Below are 21,015 nucleotides of genomic sequence, written 5' to 3'. Positions count from 1 at the left end.
AAGAGAGGCAAACAGTTTTGCGACCTCAGGGTAAAGATTTCCTGGACAGTATACAAAATGCACTAACAATAAAAGAAAAAAACCTGATAAATTGGACTTAATCAAAATTAATTCTGGGCCGGGCGTGGTGGCTCACCCCTGTAATCCTAGTATTCTGGGAGGCCAAGGCGGGCGGATCGCTCAAGGTCAGGAGTTCGAAACCGGCCTGAGTGAGACCCTGTCTCTACTAAAAAAATAGAAATGAATTGGCCAACTAAAAATATATAGAAAAAATTAGCCAGGCATGGTGGCGCATGCCCTGTAGTACCAGCTACTTGGGAGGCTGAGGCAGTAGGATCGCTTGAGCCCAGGAGTTTGAGGTTGCTGTGAGCTAGGCTGACACCGTGGCACTCTAGCCCAGGCAACACAGTGAGACTCTGTCTCAAAAAAAAAAAAAAAAATTAATTAATTCTGCTCACCAAAAGGCACTTTTGTTAAGAAAAAGATTAGACAACCCACAGAATAGGAAAAAGATATTCACACTATATATATCTGAAAACAGACTTGTATTGAGAATATGTAATAAACTTCTACAAATCAACAATAAAAAGATGAATCGCCCATTTTAAATGAACAAAAAATAATGTTTTAAAATGTACAAATAATTCAGTTGCTTATTCGAACAGACCTCACAAAAGAAGATATATGAATAGCCAATAACCCAATTAAGTGCTCAACATCTTTCATCATTAAGGAAATGCAAATTAAAATCAGGAGATGGCATTTCAGACCCAAGAAAATAGCTAAAATCAAAAAGACTAAAAAACACAAACTTTGGTTTCTCAGGTGAAACTTGTGAGTAAATGTTGGCAAAGATGTGAAGCCACTAGAATATTCATATACTGCTAGCTAGTAGGAGTGTAAAATGATATGAATGGCCAGTAAGCACATGAAAAGATGTTCAGTGTTGTTAACCATTAGGGAAATGCTAATCAAAACTACAGTGAAAGCCAGGCTCAGTGGCTTATGCCTGTAATCCTAGCACCCTGGGAGGCTGAGGTAAGAGGATTGCTTAAGCTCAGGAATTCGAGACCAGCCTGAGCAAGAGTGAGGAAACCCTGTCTCTACAAAAAAAATAGAAAAATTAGTCAGGCATGATGGTACGTACTTGTAGTCCCAGCTACTTGGGAGGCTGAGGTAGGAGGATCACTTGAGCCCAGGAGTTTGAAATTACAGTGAGCTATGATGATGCCACTGCACTCTACTCGGGGCAACAGAACGAGATGCTGTCTCAAAAAAGAAAATGAAAAAAGAATAATATTTTGGATATTTACTCAAATTGTTGGCATGTAATAACAGTTAATTCTTTTTTATTGCAGAGCAGTATTCTATTCTAAGAATATACCAGGATTTGTTGATCTTTTCTCCTCTTATACATTTGAGATGCTTTCAGGTTTTGACTATTATGAATAAGATAGCAATAAAAATTCTAGGTGGCCTATGCCTGTAATCCTAGCACTCTGGGAGGCCGAGGTGGGAGGATTGCTTGAGGTCAGGAATTTGAGGTTGCTATGAGCTAGGCTGATGCCATGGCACTCTAGACTGGGAAACAGAGTTGTTTTCTCAAAAAAACAAAAGCAATAACAATGACAAAAAAATTGTAGTACAGGCCGGGCGCTGTGGCTCACGCCTGTAATCCTAGCTCTTGGGAGGCCGAGGCGGGCGGATTGCTCAAGGTCAGGAGTTCAAAACCAGCCTGAGCAAGAGCGAGACCCCGTCTCTACTATAAACAGAAAGAAATTAATTGGCCAACTGATATATATATATAAAAAAATTAGCCGGGCATAGTGGCGCATGCCTGTAGTCCCAGCTACTCGGGAGGCTGAGACAGCAGGATTGCTTGAGCCCAGGAGTTTGAGGTTGCTGTGAGCTAGGCTGACGCCACGGCACTCACTCTAGCCTGGACAACAAAGTGAGACTCTGTCTCAAAAAAAAAAAAAAAAATTGTAGTACAAATATGTTTGTAGACATATGCTCTATTTTATTTGTCTTGGATAAATAAATGTTAGTGGAATTGCTGGGTCATAGGATAGAGGCATATTTCACTTTATATGACAGTACCAACAGTTCTCCAAAGTGGTTGGGCTATCATACTCTCCCACTAGCACTGAGTAAGAATTCTGTTTGTTTCATATCATCACCAACATTTGGACTTTTTTTAGTTTATTAAATTTTAGCCATTCTGGTGGTTGTGAAATGATATATCATTGTGGTTTTAATTTACATATAAAAAACCAATACATCATTATATCACTTGGTTATGACATGTTCACCTTTTTATATATTGCTAGATTTAATTTGCTAATATATTTTTGAAAGACTATTTTTTAGAGCGGTTTTAGATTCACAGAAAAACTGAGAGGAAAGTACAGAGATTTCCCACTTACTCCCTGCTCCCACACATACATGGCCTCACGCATTATCAGCATCCCCACCAGAGAGGTTTATTTGTTACAGTTGATGAACCTACACTGACACATCATAAATTACCCAAAGTCCATAGTGTACGTCAGGGTTTACTCTTGGTGGTGTACTTTCTGTGGGTTTGGACAAATGTGTAATAACATACATCCCTTGTTAGAGTATCATATAGAATATTTTCACTGCCATAAAAATCCTCTGTGACAATTTACTAATACTTTGTTAAAGATTTTGGTGTCAATGTTCATAAGCCATATTGGTCTATAATTACTTTCAAGTTTTATCTCCTGTTTCAGTATCAGGGTTGTGCTTGCTTCATAAAACAAATTGGGAGGTATTCCCTTCTGCACTCTTTTCTGATAGTTTATGTAATATTGATATTATTTCTTTCTTAAAAATTTGATAGAATTAATCAGAGACATTGTCTAGGCCTAGATTTTCTTTTTGGTGAGGTTTGTGATTATGGATTCAAGTTTTGTAATAGATACAGTGCTATTCAAGTTATCCCTTTTTTCTTGTATCCATTTTGGTAAGTTTTGGTTTGGAAGGAGTTTATCTATTTCATCTAAGTTGTCATATTTATTGACATAAATTTGTTCATAATATTTTCTTATTACCCTTTTAATGTCTGTAGGATCTAAAATGATGTCCTTCTTCCATTCTTGATTATTTGCATTTTCTTTTTTTTTGCTTGATTATCTTTCTAGGGCTTTATGAATTGTATTACCCTTTCACACAGCACATTTTTACCTTAGTTTATCTCTTTTTTTTCCCATTTCATTTATTTATGTTCATACTTTTCATTATTTCCTTCCTTCTGTTTACTTTTGGTTTAATTTTCTCTTCTTTTTCTGTCTTCTTTAGGTGAAAACTAAAATCAATTATTTTAAACCTCCTTTTCTATATAAGCACTTAAAGCTACAAATTTCCCTCTAAGGATTGCTTTAGCTCCAATTGACAAATTTTGATATATTTTAATTTTTTCAATGTGAAGTATTTTCTAGTTTTGCTGGTCATTTCTTCTTTGACTCATGGATATTTAGACTTATGTTGCTTAATTTCTGAATATTTGATGCTTTTCTAGATATCTCAGTGTTACTAATTTGAAATTTAATTCTGTTGTGATCAGAGAATATACTCTAAGATTTCATTATTTTGAAATTCACTGAGACTTATTTTCTGTGTGTATCTCATCAGTTTCCCATTGTATTCCTTGTGTATTTGAAAAGAATGTATATTCTGCCCTTGTTGGGTATAGTGTGCTATAAATATAAATTAGGCCTAGATGGTTGATAGTGTTGCTCATATACCTTATAGCCTTATTAATGTTTTATATCTTTGTTCTATCAGTTACTGAGAAAGAGGAATTAAAATCTATAACCATGGGCCAGGCGCGGTGGCTCACGCCTGTAATCCTAGCACTCTGGGAGGCTGAGGTGGGCGGATTGCTCGAGGTCAGGAGTTCGAAACCAGCCTGAGCAAGAGTGAAACCCCGTCTCTACTATAAATAGAAAGATATTAATTGGCCAACTAATATATATAGAAAAAATTAGCCGGGCATGGTGGCGCATGCCTGTAGTCCCAGCTACTTGGGAGGCTGAGGCAGCAGGATCGCTTGAGCCCAGGAGTTTGAGGTTGCTGTGAGCTAGTCTGACGCCACGGCACTCACTCTAGCCTGGGCATCAAAGCAAGACTCTGTCTCAAAAAATAGTAATAATAATAAAATCTATAACTGTGATTGTGGATTTGTATCATCTTTCCCTTTAGGTTTTTTTTTTTTTTTTTTTTGCTTTAAGTATTTTAAAGCTCAATTATTAAGTACATATATATTTTATGTTAATTCTTCTAATGACTTCTTCCTAACTATATCCTTCCATGTTATTTTTTGTGTGTGTATGTGGTTGCTTTAGGAATTACAATATGTATCCTTAAGTTATCACAGTCTACTTATCCTTAATATTGTACTACTTTATATAAAAATCTAACAACTTTGAAATACTATATTTCCATATGCCCCCATTCTTTGTGCTATTGTGATATAATTTTCATCCACATATGTTACAACCCCATAATACAATATTGTATTTTTGCATTAAACAGTTAATCTTTTTTTTTTTTTTTTTTGAGACAGAGTCTCGCTTTGTTGCCCAGGCTAGAGTGAGTGCCATGGCGTCAGCCTAGCTCACAGCAACCTCAAACTCCTGGGCTCAAGGGATCCTCCTGCCTCAGCCTCCCAAATAGCTGGGACTACAGTCATGCGCCACCATGCCCGGCTAATTTTTTCTATATATATTAGTTGGCCAACTAATTTCTTTCTATTTATAGTAGAGACGGGGTCTCGCTCTTGCTCAGGCTGGTTTTGAACTCCTGACCTCGAGCAATCTGCCCGCCTTGGCCTCCCAGAATGCTAGGTTTACAGGCATGAGCCACCGTGCCTGGCCTAATCTTTTTAAATAAGTTACAGAAAGATGGAAAACATGATATTTTATATTTAGCCACTAATTTTTCATTTTCAGTGCCTTGCATTCCTTTTTTTAGATTTGAGTTTCCATCCAGAATCATTTCCCTTTGGCTCAAAGAATATGCTTTAGCATTATTTTTAGTCAGATCTATGACAAATTATGTTTTTATTTATCTAAAAATGTTTTACCTTTGTTTTTGAAAGATAATTTTTGCTTTGAAGGGTATTTTTGCTGGATATAGAATTTTTCATTCTCAATTTTTTTTGTCTTTCAGCACTTTATTTATTTATTTATTTTTTTTTATTAACTTTAGGCCATATGCTACAGCAGAATCAGCACTTTAAATTATCTCTGTCCTTCTTTGTTTCTGCTGAGAAGTCAGCCATTTTCATGTAATTGTTCCCCTGTATATAACACATCCTTTTTGCCTCGCTGTTTTCTAAATTTTACCCTTACACAGGTTGAACATCTCTAATCTGAAAATCCAAAATGCTTGAAAATCTGAAACTTTTTAAGCTCCAACATGATACTCAAAGGAAATACTCATTTCAGATTTTTGGATTTGTTTTGCTAAGCCAGTTAAGTATAATACAGATATTCCAAAATCCAAAAAAAATTTCAAAATTTAAAACACTTCTTAAGCATTTCAGATAAGAGATATTCAACCTGTATTTGCTTTTTACCAATTTGATTATGGTATAGTTTTCTTTGTGTTTACTCACTAGCCTTCTTATGTATGTTAATTTTTTTATTGTATTTTTACCAGATTTGGGAAAAGTTTAGCCATTATTTCTTTTTCTTTTTCTTTTTTTGAGACAGTCACTGTTGCATGGGCTAGAGTGCTGTGGCATCAGCCTCGCTCACAGCAACCTCAAACTTCTGGCTCAAGTGATCCTCCTACTTCAGCCTCCCAAGTAGCTGGGACTACAGGCATGCACCACCATGCCCGGCTAATTTTTTCTGTATATTTTTTAGTTGTCCAGCTAATTTCTTTCTATTTTTAGTACAGATAGGGTCTCGCTCTTGCTCAGGCTGGTCTGGAACTCCTGAGCTCAAACGATCCTCCTGCCTCGGCTTCCCAGAGTGCTGGGATTATAGGCGTGAGTCACCTTGCCTGGCCAAGCCATTATTTCATTTAAAAATTTTTATTCTTAACTTTTTTTAAAAAAGAAACATAGGTCCAGCTATGTCACCCAGACTGGCCTCAGCCTCCTGCCTCAGCCTCCCCAGTAAGTAGAACTGTAGGCACACACCACCATACCTGGTTTTTAAAAAAAGGGTTTTTTGGACCAGGTGCGGTGGCTCACGTCTGAATCTCAGCACTCTGGGAAGCTGAGGCAGGAGGATCACTTGAGCTCGGGAGTTTCAGACCAGCCTCAGCAAGAGTGAGACGCTGTCTCTACAAAAAATAGAAAATTTAGTCCTGCATGGTGATGTTCTCCTATAGATGCAGCTACCTTGGAGGCCGAGGCAGTAAGATCACTTGAGCCCAGGAGTTTGAGGTTGCAATGAGCTAGGATGACACCACTGCACTCTAGCCAGGGCAACAGAGTGAGACTCTTGTGTCAAAAAAAAACAAAAAAAGTTTTTCTTTAAATTTTTTGTCTCTTCTCCTTCTGGAACTCTAATTATATGTATAGTAACTTGGTGTTGTCTCACAAGTTGCTGGAGATCTGTTTGGGTGTGTTTAAATCTTTTTTCTCACAGTTCTTCAGATGGAAAACTGATACTGATCTGTATTGGAGTTAATTGACCCTTACTTTTGCCGTCATCATCTTCTGTGTTGCCCATTCAGATTATTTATTTATTTATTTATTTTGAGACAGAGTCTCACTTTGTTGCTCAGGCTAGAGTGAGTGCCGTGGCATCAACCTAGCTCACAGCAACCTCAATCCCTGGGCTCAAGCGATCCTACTGCCTCAGTCTCCCGAGTAGCAGGGACTACAGGCATGCGCCACCATGCCCGGCTAATTTTTTTTTTTTTTTTTAGTTGGTCAATTAATTTCTTTCTATTTTTAGTAGAGACAGGGTCTCGCTCAGGCTGGTTTTGTTTTTTTTTTTTTTTTTTTTTTTTTTGGCCTTACACACCAGAGAATCAGGCTGGTTTTGAATTCCCAACCTTGAGCAATCCGTCTGCCTCGGCCTCCCAGAGTGCTAGGATTGCAGGCGTAAGCCACCACGCCTGGCCACATTCAGATAATTTTTAATTTTAAGTATTGTCATTTTCAATTGTAAAATTTCCTTTTTTATATAGTTTTCATTTGTCTTCCCTTTGTGTTCATTCATCATTACCATCTCTTCCTTTAACCCTGTGAACATATTTATAATGGCAACTTTAACATCATTGTCTGCTAATTCCAACATTTTGTTAATCTCAAAGTATTTTTCTATTGAGTTCATTTTCTCTTGACTCTGGGTCACATTTTCCTTTTTTCATGTTTTGTAATTTTTTTTTTTTTTTTTTTTTTTTTTTTGAGACAGTCTCGCTTTGATGCCCAGGCTAGAGTGAGTGCTGTGGTGTCAGACTGGCTCACAGCAACCTCAAACTCCTGGGCTCAAGCAATCCTGGTGCCTCAGCCTCCCGAGTAGCTGGGACTACAGGCATGTGCTACCATGCCCAGCTAATTTTTTCTATATATATTAGTTAGCCAGTTAATTTCTTTCTATTTATAGTAGAGATAGGGTCTCGCTCTTGCTCTTGCTCAGGCTAGTTTCGAACTCCTGACCTCGAGCAGTCCTCCCTCCTGGGCCTCCCAGGGTGCTAGGATTACAGGCGTGAGCTACCGCGCCCAGCCCCATGTCTTGTAATTTTTTAATTGTATTCAGGGTCTCCTGGGTGACACATTATAGAGATTCTGAATTTTGTTATCTTTCTCTGAAGAGTATTGATTTTTTTTCTATCAAGTAATTAAATTACCTGTGGAGGCTGGGTTTTATACTTTGTTAAGGCAGGTCTGTTTCAGTTTTGCTGTTAGGTCTTAGGGTGAATCTTTGGTCCTGGGAAATAATCTTTATGCCTAAAGCATGGTCTTTAGGATTTTGGTATAAAGCCTCAGATGTTTACCAACCCCCTCTAAGTTGGTAAGATTGAAACTCCGAATTCTGTCTCTTCTATGGTGAGTGGTGCTGAAATCTTTTCTTCGCTTTTCAGCCTTGCAGCTGCTGCCTTCTGCTAGACTTACTGGAACCTTATTGGAAACTGCACACATTTGTGGTTCAAGAGTCTTAAGTATTTGGACAAAAGTTTATAGCAGATTTGAGAGCTCCCTACTTTGAGTCTCTCCTTTCTAGGATATTTCACTGAATATACAGCCATTCTAGCAGCCCATGACTCCAGTATCTTTTTACCTTATGCTGCTTAGACTGGACAGTACTCTCAGTGGAAAATCTATTTTTTTACTTATTTTTTGCTTCAATTTTTTTAGAGACAGGGTCTCACTCTATCACCCAGGCTGGAGTGTTATGGCACAATCATAGTTCACTATAACCTTGAACTCCTGGCCTCAAACATTCCTTCCTCCTCTGCCTCCCAAAGCATTGAGATTACAAGTATGAGTCACTGCACCCAGCTAAAAACTTCTTTAAACATAATCCCAGTGACTCGAGAGGGTGAGGTGGGAGGATCATTCAAGGCTAGGAGTTCAAGACAAGCCTAGGCAACATAGTGAGACCCCATCTCTAAAAAGAAATTTTAAAAATTAAAATAAATAAATATAAATGTAACCCAATGTGGCTCCCTTTTGAGAATCCCCTCCAGTTTCTTCCTGCTTTTTTCATTGCTCCTCAATGCCTTCCAATAGTTGCTTTTTCATAGTTTTGTTGAGAGTTTATAATTATCTGCAGGAGAGTTAATCCAATATCAGTTACTCAATCATTGCTGGACTGAAATCTGGTTTTCTTACTATAATAGATTATGGAACATTACTGGGATTGATTCAAGCTAAATATCTATAAGCTTAAAATATAGAATATTTAGTGGGTTAATGGCCAAGTAAAACAGTAGTTTTGGTCTTCCAAAACTACTGTTTTGGTCTTTTTAATCTGGTCTTCCTCTGCATTTGGCTGAGTAAAATTTGAGGATATCATCTAACAGAAGTAGTTGTTGCCATTTTCTATGTTATCTACATTTTAAAAAATTGTATTTGTGGTGTAAGAGCCACAAAAGCACTTTTAATCCCTCTGGCTAGATGCTTCAGGAGGAACGTGGAAAGTTTCCATGGAATATAAAATGGGAAATGAGCATAAGGCAAGATGTTACAGTTTGTCAGTAATGCTACTGGTCATTTCAGTTTTCCTACTTAAATGGAAACCTAATTTTAAATATAACAGGTGAACAGGAAAAAATAGTATTGTATTTTCTACTACTAGTCCAAACTCAGGAATAGACATTTAAGATGCAAATTAGTGCACATTTGTAACTTCCCAAACAGCCAGTTAGGGGTCATGGAATTTAAGGACAGCCACATCTCCCTGGCATGGCAGACCCACTTCTCTAGTGTGCTCTACTCTGTTTTGCTATGGGCTCAGTTCATAACTTTAGATAATGAGATAATGAATCTCTTCTCTCTGAACTTCCCTAAATAAAAAAGAAAAGTTAAGAATAGACAATATATAAGGTCTCTTTCTGTGTTAAGTTTCAACAAGTCTATGGGAATTGTTTGAAGACAATCCATTGATTTAAGTGGACTTTAACCTATTTAAATCACAAATTTAATTCTTCGTGTGTGGGTTTTTTTTGTTTTGTTTTGCTTAAGGTTGCAATTGTGGCTCAAGATCTGGCAGCATTCCATACTGCCTCATCAGAAATGGGGCACCAGCCGCATAGCCATCACTTAGTAACCACAGAAACCAGACCTCTGACCTTAGTGGCAACATCCAATGGCACCCAGATTGCAGTTCAGGTGAGTACAAGGGCAGGCTATCTCAGTCGACAGCAGTGCTACTCAGAGCTCTCACCTCGTACACTGTGCTTGGTGTATAACCCTTACAGGAGGCGTGCAAAATACTCTATGTCATCTAATCTACCTTAACCACTTGGGTACGGGCGCTCACCATCCACGAAACCTTGCCCACAGCCAGCACTCATAGTCCTCATGATAGTTTGTGCTGTGCATTGACAACGAATCCATTTTGCTCTTGTGTGATGAGGAAAGCTTGAAAGCACTGAAAGCTTGTTTTACTTTACAGGCAGCTTCACTTGTAATGTAAATCAGATAGGTAACATATACATATATGTTTTCATTACGTTATTTTTAAATGTTCACAATTTTATTTTGAAAAATGAAAAATTAGAAAAGTCATATCACAGCTCCCGGCTACAGTCGCTGTGTGCGTTCATCTGTGGCTATCGACTATAGTCCATGCTGGTTCCATAGTGGTTAAGGAAACTGCTGTGTTTGAGGTGAATTCAAAGAGACCAACACTTTGTTCTCTACTATATTTGCATATTCTGGGGGAATTTATAGCAAGAAAAATAACTTCAGGTATATATCCCCATGTGTATCCAACCAGCCATCTTTACTCTCAAAATAAAAGTCTAATTAGGTAGAATTCTATAAAGCACTTAAGAGCTACTCCATGGAAAGAAACCTTAGTGAAAACTCAGACCCTAAATTAGTCCTCCGAGAATCCCTGCACAGCCCCATTTTAAAGTGGGGAATATCAGAAGAAAGTCATTCGCTGGGAAGAGTCCCTGGATTCAAGCAGAGAATCTAGAATCCTAGGTGGTAGGTGCAGATTACCTCTCCTTAGGGTGAGTTCTTTTTTCATGTATTTACTTGATAAAGGGTTAGAACATACTCAAGAAAATCTCAGCTGTTAATTTTATTTTGTTTATGGGTATAGAAGCTAAAGGCTCAGGAAACACTCTCTCTCCATTGGCTGAGGTGAGCATCTTTTGTCCCTTGTATGACGAGTTTATCAAAATCCTAAATAAAGAAACTGCATTATTCTCACCTGCAAGAATTTGGTTTTGTGTTCTTAATGATTGGGTTAGCAGTAGTATCTTAACAAGCCCTGGTGTCAGAATTACAGGGAGAAGTTTTACTCTTGGCATATAGCATTTCTTTGGCATTGTCTTGACTGTGGCTTTTGAATTGTTAGTGTTTGATGTGTGTGTCCCTGTTTCAGCTTGGAGAACAGCCATCTCTGGAAGAAGCCATCAGAATAGCATCTAGGATCCAACAAGGAGAAACGCCAGGGTTGGATGATTAATCCTCAGAACAGTGGAGCAGTAAAGCAGGAGGAGCCTTTCATCTCTGGCAGCAGAAATCCATGAAGCCCGGGCCCAGGAAGATTAGAAGTTTTCCATTCCTGTTACACTGTACACATTTTTATGCAAGAGTGGAGAACATTTTATTCTTGACACTTTTGTGTATATAACTCTTGGAATAGATTCCCAAACTGATTAATTGTGTACAAGGAAGTATGAAATTAGGGCAATACAGTAAATTTTCATGTTACTCTTATCAGATTGCAAACTCCTAGAGTTTACATGAAAGACTAGTGAAGTCTTATGCAGTCTTATGATGGATTTTTAACTTACTGTGAAAAAAAATAAAGGCTGTATCTAAAATGTCAAAGGTTCTATATGTCAAACAATCATAATTCCAAAAGCCATCATGGATAATAAAGGATGTAAAGCCTTCAGATATTTCCCCCAGTTAGCAGAGTGTCTGCAGTTTTTGTTTTACCATATACTTGTCCATTTTTATTTGTATCTCATGGTTTAAAGATTGTTCCTTTACGGTTTCCCATCCCTGTTAAATACCAACTCTTTGAGCTGAAATGCTAATTATATTAGCATTACATTGGATTATGTATAAAATTACAAAGTTTGGTTATTTAAAATTAAAAAGTTAAATCCAGTGTTTTAGTTTTGTTAAAGATTTCACTTAGTGTTCAGTATTTTTGTTACTGTTTTTAAAAAATAATGAATTATCAAAGCTTAACCACAGGTTAGTACCCAGGATAACAGTGCTGTTATTGGAAATGGCTTTCCTCTGAAAATTAGGTTAGTGGGTTGGTGTAAATTATTTATTTTTGCTTATGTGATTTTGTTTTAAAGCTTATTTACCCTAAAGTTTATTATTAATTTTGAATACAGCAATTTTTAAAATGTTACCTTTATATTTGTTTTAGTAAATTGATGGTGAAGGGGGGAAATGTTGCAGAAAATACCAAAAAAGTAATAGATTATATCCCAATACATGTATTGAGAGTATGTTGGGGTTGTTTTGTTTTGTTTTTGGAGATAAAGTCTCACTCTGTTGCCTCAGCTGGAGTGCAGTGGGGTCACTGCAACCTCCAACTTTGGGGCTCATGTACTCCTCCTGCCTGAGCATCCTGAGTAGCTGGAACTACAGGTGCATGCCACCTCGCCCAGCTAACTTTTTCTATTTTTAGTAGAGACGAGGTCTTGCTCTCCCTCAGGCTGGTCTTGAACTCTGGAGCTCAAGCAATCCTCCCACCTTGGCCTCCCAGAGTGCTAGTATTATAGGTGTGAGCCACCGCGCCCAGCCTGAGAATATGTTATATATCAAGCACAGAATAAGTATTTTTCCATATATTTTCATATATTCACAACAATTTTGTGAGATGTGTGGGATTTACTACCCCTCTTTTGTACGTGAGGAAACTGAGGTTCCAAAGAGGCCAATTATCTTACCCAGACCTATGGAAAGGCAGGGCAAACACTTTGAGAACCCAGACTTTCTCACTCCAAATCCAATGTGTTTTTTGACCATACCACAGTTACCTCCTCAAATGATAATTTGTGGCAGAGATTATCAAGATGAACTGTGGTAATTTCTGATTGCCTAATAACCTAAGTAGTTGAAAAACCATTTTCTAATGTTGAAAATTCAGCATACCATCCACTGAGATAAAAAAAAAAGATGAAGGGCTATTCCTCAGCAACCTCTCTTGTACTGTCATTCACTGAGCTTTGTCTACCAGAGAGCTAAAATGTGGCTGTTTTTCATTTCAAGCTTTACAGTAGAAAGGGGGGAATGTTGTGCTGTTTTATTTAATATGTTATCTTTGGCCAGGTTCTTTGAACTCTTGCTAAAAAGGGTCATGACTGAACCATTTGAAATGGTAAACCCTTCAGGGTTGGGCAAGGGATTGGTGGTTTTTCCTTCAGAACTACACACACACACTATAAAAAGCTAGTCACGCACAGCTCCAGTCTACATTCACAGAGACATTTAGACACACACACAACTCCCACCTGAGGCCTGCTGTGGCTCAGGAAGGGTTGGGAAGGGTGGGATGAAGATCAGAATCGTGGAAACCACAGGGTGATCCCAGCCTCCTGGTGCCAGTCCTGGCTGCTGACAGGAAGCTTCTCCCCACTGGGCCCAGCCAAGATGCTCTGCTTCCAAGGACCAAAATCCAAGCTGACAGCCTCCCTCTGCCCCTTGCAGCAGACTTTGCTCAGGTTCCAGGGCATTTCCCCTTAGTCCCAGCCCCTCTGGCAGTTGGATTGGGCAGTGCTGAGATGGACTGTTGTGGTGTGCCTGAAAATGCCTTCCTACTGGCACCCAGAGAAAAGGGCATGGGGCACTGCTGGTTGTCCCTGTCCTGCCTTCCTGGGAGTGGGACCACATGAGCCTGGCAAGGTGATCTATTTCCCCCAAGGGAAGACTCTAGCTGAGGCGCCGCCAGTTGCTAGTGAAGATGCTGTGGGTCTTATCACAGGGCAGGATACGGAAGGGAGTCCTCCAAAGTTGAAAAATCCCAAAAAGGCACATGATGAAAGTAGAGTACATTCTAGCAAATGGAGCCAGTTGGAGTACAAACCTGTGCAATATGATCCAGACATTGCATTGGATCACTCTGCTCTACCCGACACAACTTGAGGCCACTACAAAGTGCATTACCTACAGTCTGCACTCCTGGTGAGAACTTAGGAACTAGACTAGAGTAAGGAGGGACTTGGCTTCCCTTATCCCTCACAGGTGGCAGCTGCCCAGAGGGCCCGATCTTTCCTTCCCCCACACCCACTCCCAGGCTTTCAGGGACAAACTAACTGTGGACAGTTTCCAAGCAGCGAGGAGGGCTGAAGTTGACTGCATTCCATTTATCAGCCCAAGGAATTTATGGTCTAGTATCTCCTGGCTCAGATAAGATTGCAGACCAGTTAACTATCAGACCCCAACAGTGAGCAGGCAGTGGGAAGTGACAAGGAAAGGGGCAGAGTTGAAGTCTAGTACCAAGGAGGGAAAGGGAGCATGTGCGAGTAGAAAAAGGCTGCCTCAGCTTCCTCCACGATAAGCAATTTCTCTGCTTAGCTTTCCTTTCGGGATAGGGGATCTTTCAAATAATTCTCCAGCCAAGTTCCCTCTTTTGCCTGAGGAACAGGCTGGCTTCATGGGCGTGAAACCAGTACAGTTTGAGCAAGACCCTATACTCAGAAGGGCCCTGCACTTGAGGTTTATTGCTCTGTGGTTGCAGTCCTGAAATTCATAATAAGTCTATCTTTAAATGTGTGTTTTGTAAGCGAAGGCCCATGCCACGATGTAGCAGGGGCTGGAACTTGGAGCCTGGGCTTACACAAAGTCCCACCCCTGCTGCCTCCCTGGAAGGGCTCTCTCACCACCACTCTCCCCCCTGGCCTCCCCCTTCTTGCCCTCACCCTGCAACTGATGCCACCCTCTGCCCTTGGCAGGGGCCTGGTGCCAATGCAGGCAGGGTCAGTGTCCAGTGCATGCACCCTCTGGAGTAGGGCATGGTGGTGGCCATCCCCACCCGAGGCTGGCAGCACCGCAATGCTCCTGGTGGGTGGCCAGCCTTAGCTGAGCCTTGACAAGGGTGAGCCTCCTGCCCATCCCTTTACCAAGAGTGTCACAGCTCTGAGTTTAAAGACACTTGGTCTTTAAACTGCTACCCCAACCCCATTTGCTGTGGGCTGGGGTAGCAGGGCTGTGGAAAGGGGAGACACCCAGCAGGAAGGGGAAGCTGGCAGCTGACAGGTCCTATGCCCTGGAGGACTCTCAACTGGCTCTGCACCTGAAGGAATTCCTTCTTCCTCCCTCCAACTTTACAGAGTCTGGTTTGTATTTCTCTCTGCTAGCCAGCCTGAGACTCTCCTGGGATAAGCCACAAAATACAAATTGTGTAATTTCAGTGATTCCAAAAATGAGTTAAATACTCTGATATTTGCATTTAAAATTGGAATTGCTGCCTGGCATGGTGGCTAATGCCTGTAATCCCAGCACTTTGGGAGGCCGAGGCAGGAGGATCACTTGAGACTAGGGGTTCAAGACCAGCCTGGGCAACATAGTGAGATTCATCTCTGCAAAAAATATGTTTTTAAAAATTAGCCAAATGTGGTGCCACAAACACAGTCCTAGCTACTTGGAAGGTTTGGGAGAATTGCGTGAGCCCAAGAGTTCAAGGCTGCAGTGAGCTATAATCATGTCACTGCATACAAGCCTAGGTGACAGAGTGAAACCCTATCTCAAAATAAATGAATAAATATAAAAATAAATAAAATTGGCATTGCATGTGATATAAAAATGAAGGACAAAATTCATGCTAAAATTTTAGATATTTAATTTTTCTTTATTTAGAACATTGAATGTCAAATAATAGGCACCATGACAAGTCATGGGAGAGACTGTAAAAAAAGGAAAAAACTTATGTCTCCCTTTTTTGTGTGTGTATAGTAAAATATACATAACATAAATTTACCATTTTAACCATTTTTGAGTGTACAATTCAGTGGCATTAAGTGCAGCCCTCTGTATCCATGGGCTCCACATCTGTGGATTCAACCAAACACGAATGGAAAATATTCAGGAAAAAAATTCCACAAAGTTCTAAAAAGAAAACTTGAATTTTTGGTGCACCAAGTACTACATTGAATCCATGAGAATGAAGTGACATGTGGGCATTGTACTGGGTATTATAAGTAATCTAGAGATCACTTAAAGTACACAGGAGGATGTGCATAGGTTATATGCAAATACTACACCATTTTATATCAGAGACTTGAGCATCCATGGATTTTGGTATCCTCAGGGAGTCCTGGACCCAGTCCCCCACAGATACCAAGGATGACTATATATTCACGTTGTTGTGCAACCATCACCAATTCATCCCCAGCACTTTTTCATCATCCCAAACGGAAACTCTATGCCCATTAAACAATAACTGTGTTCCCCCTAACCCTAACCCCTGGCAACCACCATTCTATTTTCTGTCTCTATGAATTTGACTATTCTAGGTACCTCATATTATATAATATTTGTCTTTTTGCATCTGACTTCATGCACACCTTTAAAAGCACCCCTTTCCTGATTTCTGACCACCAGGCCCAGCATTTTCATTTTGTACTGAGCCTCACAGATTATGTCACCTGCCCTGCTGAGAAATGTGCTTCTATTAGCACTTCTCTTTTTGCTGCAGATGTGTGATGTGTGTTTGGGGAATATATTATCTGTTTCTTCTGTTACACTATGGGCTCCCTTAGGACAACTGGGAATTTAAACTTCCCTGTAACTCCTGGAGGCCTCACAGAGTAGCAGGTCTCCTCTAGCTGTTCGCTCCAACTCTAAACTTATCTGGCTTGAGATGTACAGAGAGACTCCTCAATGCTCCATGCAGTAGTTTCATTTTGCTTCCAGAGCATGGCTAAAATTGAAGGACAGAAAGTCATGCTGAGAGTGAAGAATACTCAAAATTCAGGATAATTGCATGAATAGTTAAAATGAAAATTGTCTGGCAAAAGGTGTTTCTGCTCACTTATCTGCATTCAGATGAAAAGAAATAAGATTCCAGCTCTGAGGTCAGTCCTAAATTTCTTCCTAGTTTGCCTCACCCCTGTAAGGGTTTCCCTGGGATGCACAGGAGGCAGCATCCAAAAGTTTTCCATAAACCTAAACACCTTCACTAATCTGCCCCCAAAGCCCCAGAGCCTAAGGAAGGATTGTGCAAAACAGCTGTAATCTAGGTTGCAGCCTCAGGCCCAGCACCCTTCAAATTCTGCAATATCTAAGGGAAAAGCAAAGAGGTATAATCTCTGCTGCCCTGGGCAAGGGGGTTGGCTTATCTTTTTAGATTGGAAACCTTTACCCCAAGCCAGCGACAAGGCTTTAATGCTGTTGAGGGCCATGGTAGAGAAGTAGGTCCTGTTTGGGAGCAGCTCCCACACTCACCATATATTTGACTCAAATAAAACTGATCAGGCAGGTTTGGCTACTGCCTTTGGGCTTTTCCAACACCCTGATATGGCTTCATGTCCTTTCTGTTTGTTTGTTTTGAGAAAGGGTCTTGCTCTGTCTCTGGGCTAGAGTGCAGTGACATCAACCTAGCTCACAGCAACCTCAAGCTTCTGGGCTCAGGTGATCCTCCTGCCTCAGCCTCCTAAGTAGCTGGGACTACAGGTGCCACGCCCAGCTAATTTTTCTATTTTTTGTAGAGATGGGGTCTCACTCTTGCTTAGGCTGGTCCTGAACTCCTGGCCTCAAATGATCCTCCTGTCTTGTCCTCTCAGAGTGCTAGGATTTATAGGCATGAGCCACCATGCCTGGCCCCTTCATGTCCTTTTAACCAGAAAAGCAGGAGCAACGGAAAAATGGACCACTTTTTCAGCAAAAGTGGGCTTCACTATTGGTGGAAACTTGTGGGTATTTCAAAGCCAAAAATAAAGGAACTGGGGTAGGGCCACTGGCTGGGTCACTTCAGTGAGGGCCTCCACCACAGTCACCCAGCTTGTTGTGTCCCTGGGCACCACTCCCTCTGCTGGCCCGACATGACACCCCAGTAGCACACCACCAATTCTTCTTGGGTTTTGGGGTGCTGCTCTGAGCAGCGTCATTCTTTATACCAGAAAGACAGCGGGCACTATGGGGAAAAAACAAAACACGCAGAGAGTGGAGGAGATGGTAGAAGAGGAGGAAGAGGAGTATGTGGGGGGAAAACGTTCTCCACCGTGGAGGAGTAAAGGGCAAAGTGGAGAACCTTCTAAAGTGGGAGAGTTTCCACAGACCCATTCAGTCTAAAAAAAAAAAGAAAAAAATAAAAATAAAAAAAATAAAGTGGGAGAGTTTCTTGGATGAGGACAACACCTGAGAGCCAGAAGAGAACCTGCATTTCCCGACCTCATTGCTGAGTTTCTGCACAGAAAACAGCACGTGAGACAGATGAATCACAGGGAGGCCAGCAAAGCTGATCCTGATTCTGAAGATAAGGGAGAGGAGAGCAAACCACAGAGGAAGAAAGAAGCGTCAGAAAAGCCAGGAGGCTTTGCTCTGGGTTGGGAGCCGGAGCGGATTATTGGAGCTGTAGACGCTGGTGGGGAGCTCATGTCCCTGATGAAATGGAAAACTCTGATGAGGCTGACCTGGTCCCTGCCAAGCAAGCCACTGTCAAGTGCCCATAGGTTGTCATATCCTTCTATGAGGAAAGGCTGATGTAGCACTGTTACCCCTTGAAGGATGATGACAAAAATGATGACAAGAATTAACTCTTCTGAGTACCAGTCCCTGTCACAACTGACTGTGGATTTCAAGAGGGGAAACACGGCCGGGCTAATAGCTCATGTATGTAGCACTCTGGGAGGCCGAGGTAGGAGGATTGTTTGAGCTCAGGAGTTCAAACCAGCCTGAGCAAGAGCGAGACCCTGTCTCTACTAAAAAAATAGAAAGAGGCCAGGCACGGTGGCTCACGCCTGTAATCCTAGCACTCTGGGAGGCTGAGGCGGGCAGATTGCTCGAGGTCAGGAGTTCGAAACCAGCCTGAGCAAGAGCGAGACCCCCATCTCTACTATTAATAGAAAGAAATTAATTGGCCAACTAATAGATATAGAAAAAAATTAGCTGGGCATGGTGGCGCATGCCTGTAGTCCCAGCTACTTGGGAGGCTGAGGCAGGAGGATTGCTCGAGCCCAGGAGTTTGAGGTTGCTGTGAGCTAGGCTGATGCCACAGCACTCACTCTAGCCTGGGCAACAAAGCGAGACTCTGTCTCAAAAAAAAAAAAAATAGAAAGAAATTAGCTGGACAACTAAAAAAATATATATACATAAAAAAGAGTCCGGGCACAGTGGCTTACGCCTGTAATCCTAGCACTCTGGGAGGCTGAGGCGGGCGGATTGCTCGAGGTCAGGAGTTTGAAACCAGCCTGAGCAAGAGCGAGAACCCCGTCTCTATTAAAAAAAATAGAAAGAAGTTAGCTGGACAACTAAAAAAAAAAAAAAAAAAAAAATATATATATATATATATATATATATATATATATATAAAAATTAGCCGAGCATGGTGGCGCATGCCTGTAGTCCCAGCTACTCGGGAGGCTGAGGCAGGAAGATCCCTTGAGCCCAGGAGTTTGAGGTTGCTGTGAGCTAGGCTGACGCCACGGCACTCACTCTAGCCTGGGCAACAAAGCGAGACTCTGTCTCAAAAAAAAAAAAAAAAGGGGAAACACCATAGAGGTAGCTTGAGAAGATGTCCTTTGAAGAGCCAATACAGTTTCTGTGCCTGGCAGCAGAATGCTTTGAAGCCTTTCAGGTGGTATAGTTTGAACACCCTACCAAGTGGAGGGAAGGGGGAATAAGTGTTTCACCCATTCTGCGCTTTGCTGAGAAAAGCAAAAGGCCTTCTAGGAAGGACAAAATTTGCAGAGCTGGGTGTGGGGGAAAGCAAAAAGATACTGTAGATCTTCAAAGAGCATCTCCACAATCCACAGCCTTCTTCCCAGTAGTGTTAACCCTGCATTTTTACAGCATAGCATGTGTGTGGTTTTTGGCTATTACTGGTATATTATTTATGGGTGGGAGGGATGGGGAAGGAAAGAAGGGAGATGAGTAGGATCGTTTTGGCTAAAAATTTGGGGCCCAATTGAGAAAATGGTGAAATGATGGAAAGAACAGACAACTAATGAAGTTGCTTCTATGTCCATAATATTTTACCTTTTCAAAAAATGTCATTGGCACCATAAATGAGGACTGTGAGAGACTGTTTAAAAGCTGTGAATGCCTGAAACCTATAAGCCAAGGCGTTCCCTGCCTGAGCTTAACGCTGTTCCCCACAAAGTATTAAGCCAGCTCATAAGTCACCAAACCTGCCATTTTGGAGATGGAAACTGACTGAGGAGGAAAAGCCTTTTATTGAGAGTATACATAGGCAGGTCATTCTGTCCTAGGGGTGCTAATTTCTGAAATTAAATAAGATGACCCTTTCTCTTCCAGTTATGAAGTTATAAACATTAATATCAGCTTGTTCTCCCAAGCCACTGGCTGAGGTGTTGGGGAGGAGGCTGGTACAAGAGATGGGAGAGGAGGGAAGAAAAGGGCCCATACTCTTAGGGAGGAGAACTCTTGGGGAGCCTCCCTATTTTATTGTGTTCTCTTTGAGACAGAGTCTCACTCTGTTGCCCTGGCTAGAGTGCCAGAGTGCTGTGGCGTCAGCCTAGCTCACAGCAACTTCAAACTCCTGGGCTCAAGCAATCTTTCAGGCCTCGGTCTCCCAGAGTGCTAGGATTACAGGCGTGAGCCACGGTGCCGGCCTGTTTTGTTCAGTTTTTGAACTTTGAACTCTAAAAACCATTGGTGGCAGGGTTCAGTCACTGACAGCGCAAGTTTTATTGAATCAATTCAAGAGTTGAATGATTTCAAAAGCCCAGATCTCAGGAGAAGATTAAACTTTCATACTGGGGCAATGGTTCACTGTAAAACACAACAAACAAAAACATTTTTTAAAAAGTTCTAGGCTGGGCATGGTGGCTCACACCTATAATCCTAGCACCCTAGGAGGCCGGGGCAGGAGGGTCTCTTGAGGTCAGGAGTTCGAGACCAGCCTCAGCAAGAGTGAGACCCCTGTCTCTAAAAAAAAAAAAAAAAAAAGTCCTAAGAATTACATGACACATGAAATGCTCTGTCTTGAATCACAAGATCCATCAGTTTTTGACATTATCTAGATTTGCAACTAGAGCTACACTGTAAAATCTTTTTAGGCATCTGTTAGATTTCTGTGAAAATTTTGTTTAAAGGTAAACTTCATGCCACACTGTCACTGAATTTTTGTCTTAATAAACTATATATTTATTAAAAAATAATAATAAAGGAACTGGTTAACGAATGAAAGACACAAT

The 21,015-nt window shown here is 40.9% G+C and overlaps 1 protein-coding gene and 1 pseudogene across 6 annotated transcripts in view; both read left to right on the top strand.

Annotated features, from left to right (window-relative positions):
* Window positions 1–11,585, top strand: part of ZNF143 (zinc finger protein 143) — a 58,090-nt gene extending 46,505 nt beyond the window's left edge. For all 6 annotated transcript variants that reach the window (XM_012784019.2, XM_076002187.1, XM_076002188.1 and 3 more), the window contains 2 exons: window positions 9,677–9,823; window positions 11,052–11,585. In XM_012784019.2, the coding sequence (XP_012639473.1) occupies window positions 9,677–9,823; window positions 11,052–11,135 (231 nt within the window). In that variant the 3' untranslated portion in view covers window positions 11,136–11,585. The remainder of the gene's footprint in view (window positions 1–9,676; window positions 9,824–11,051) is intronic.
* A 6,188-nt stretch (window positions 11,586–17,773) lies between these two features.
* LOC105881949 (chromobox protein homolog 1-like) lies at window positions 17,774–18,393 on the top strand (annotated as a pseudogene).
* Window positions 18,394–21,015: the final 2,622 nt, after the last annotated feature.

The sequence above is a fragment of the Microcebus murinus genome, chromosome 4, assembly GCF_040939455.1.
Source record: "Microcebus murinus isolate Inina chromosome 4, M.murinus_Inina_mat1.0, whole genome shotgun sequence".
NCBI classification, from domain to species: domain Eukaryota; kingdom Metazoa; phylum Chordata; class Mammalia; order Primates; family Cheirogaleidae; genus Microcebus; species Microcebus murinus.
This window is presented reverse-complemented; position numbering and strand designations above follow the sequence as displayed.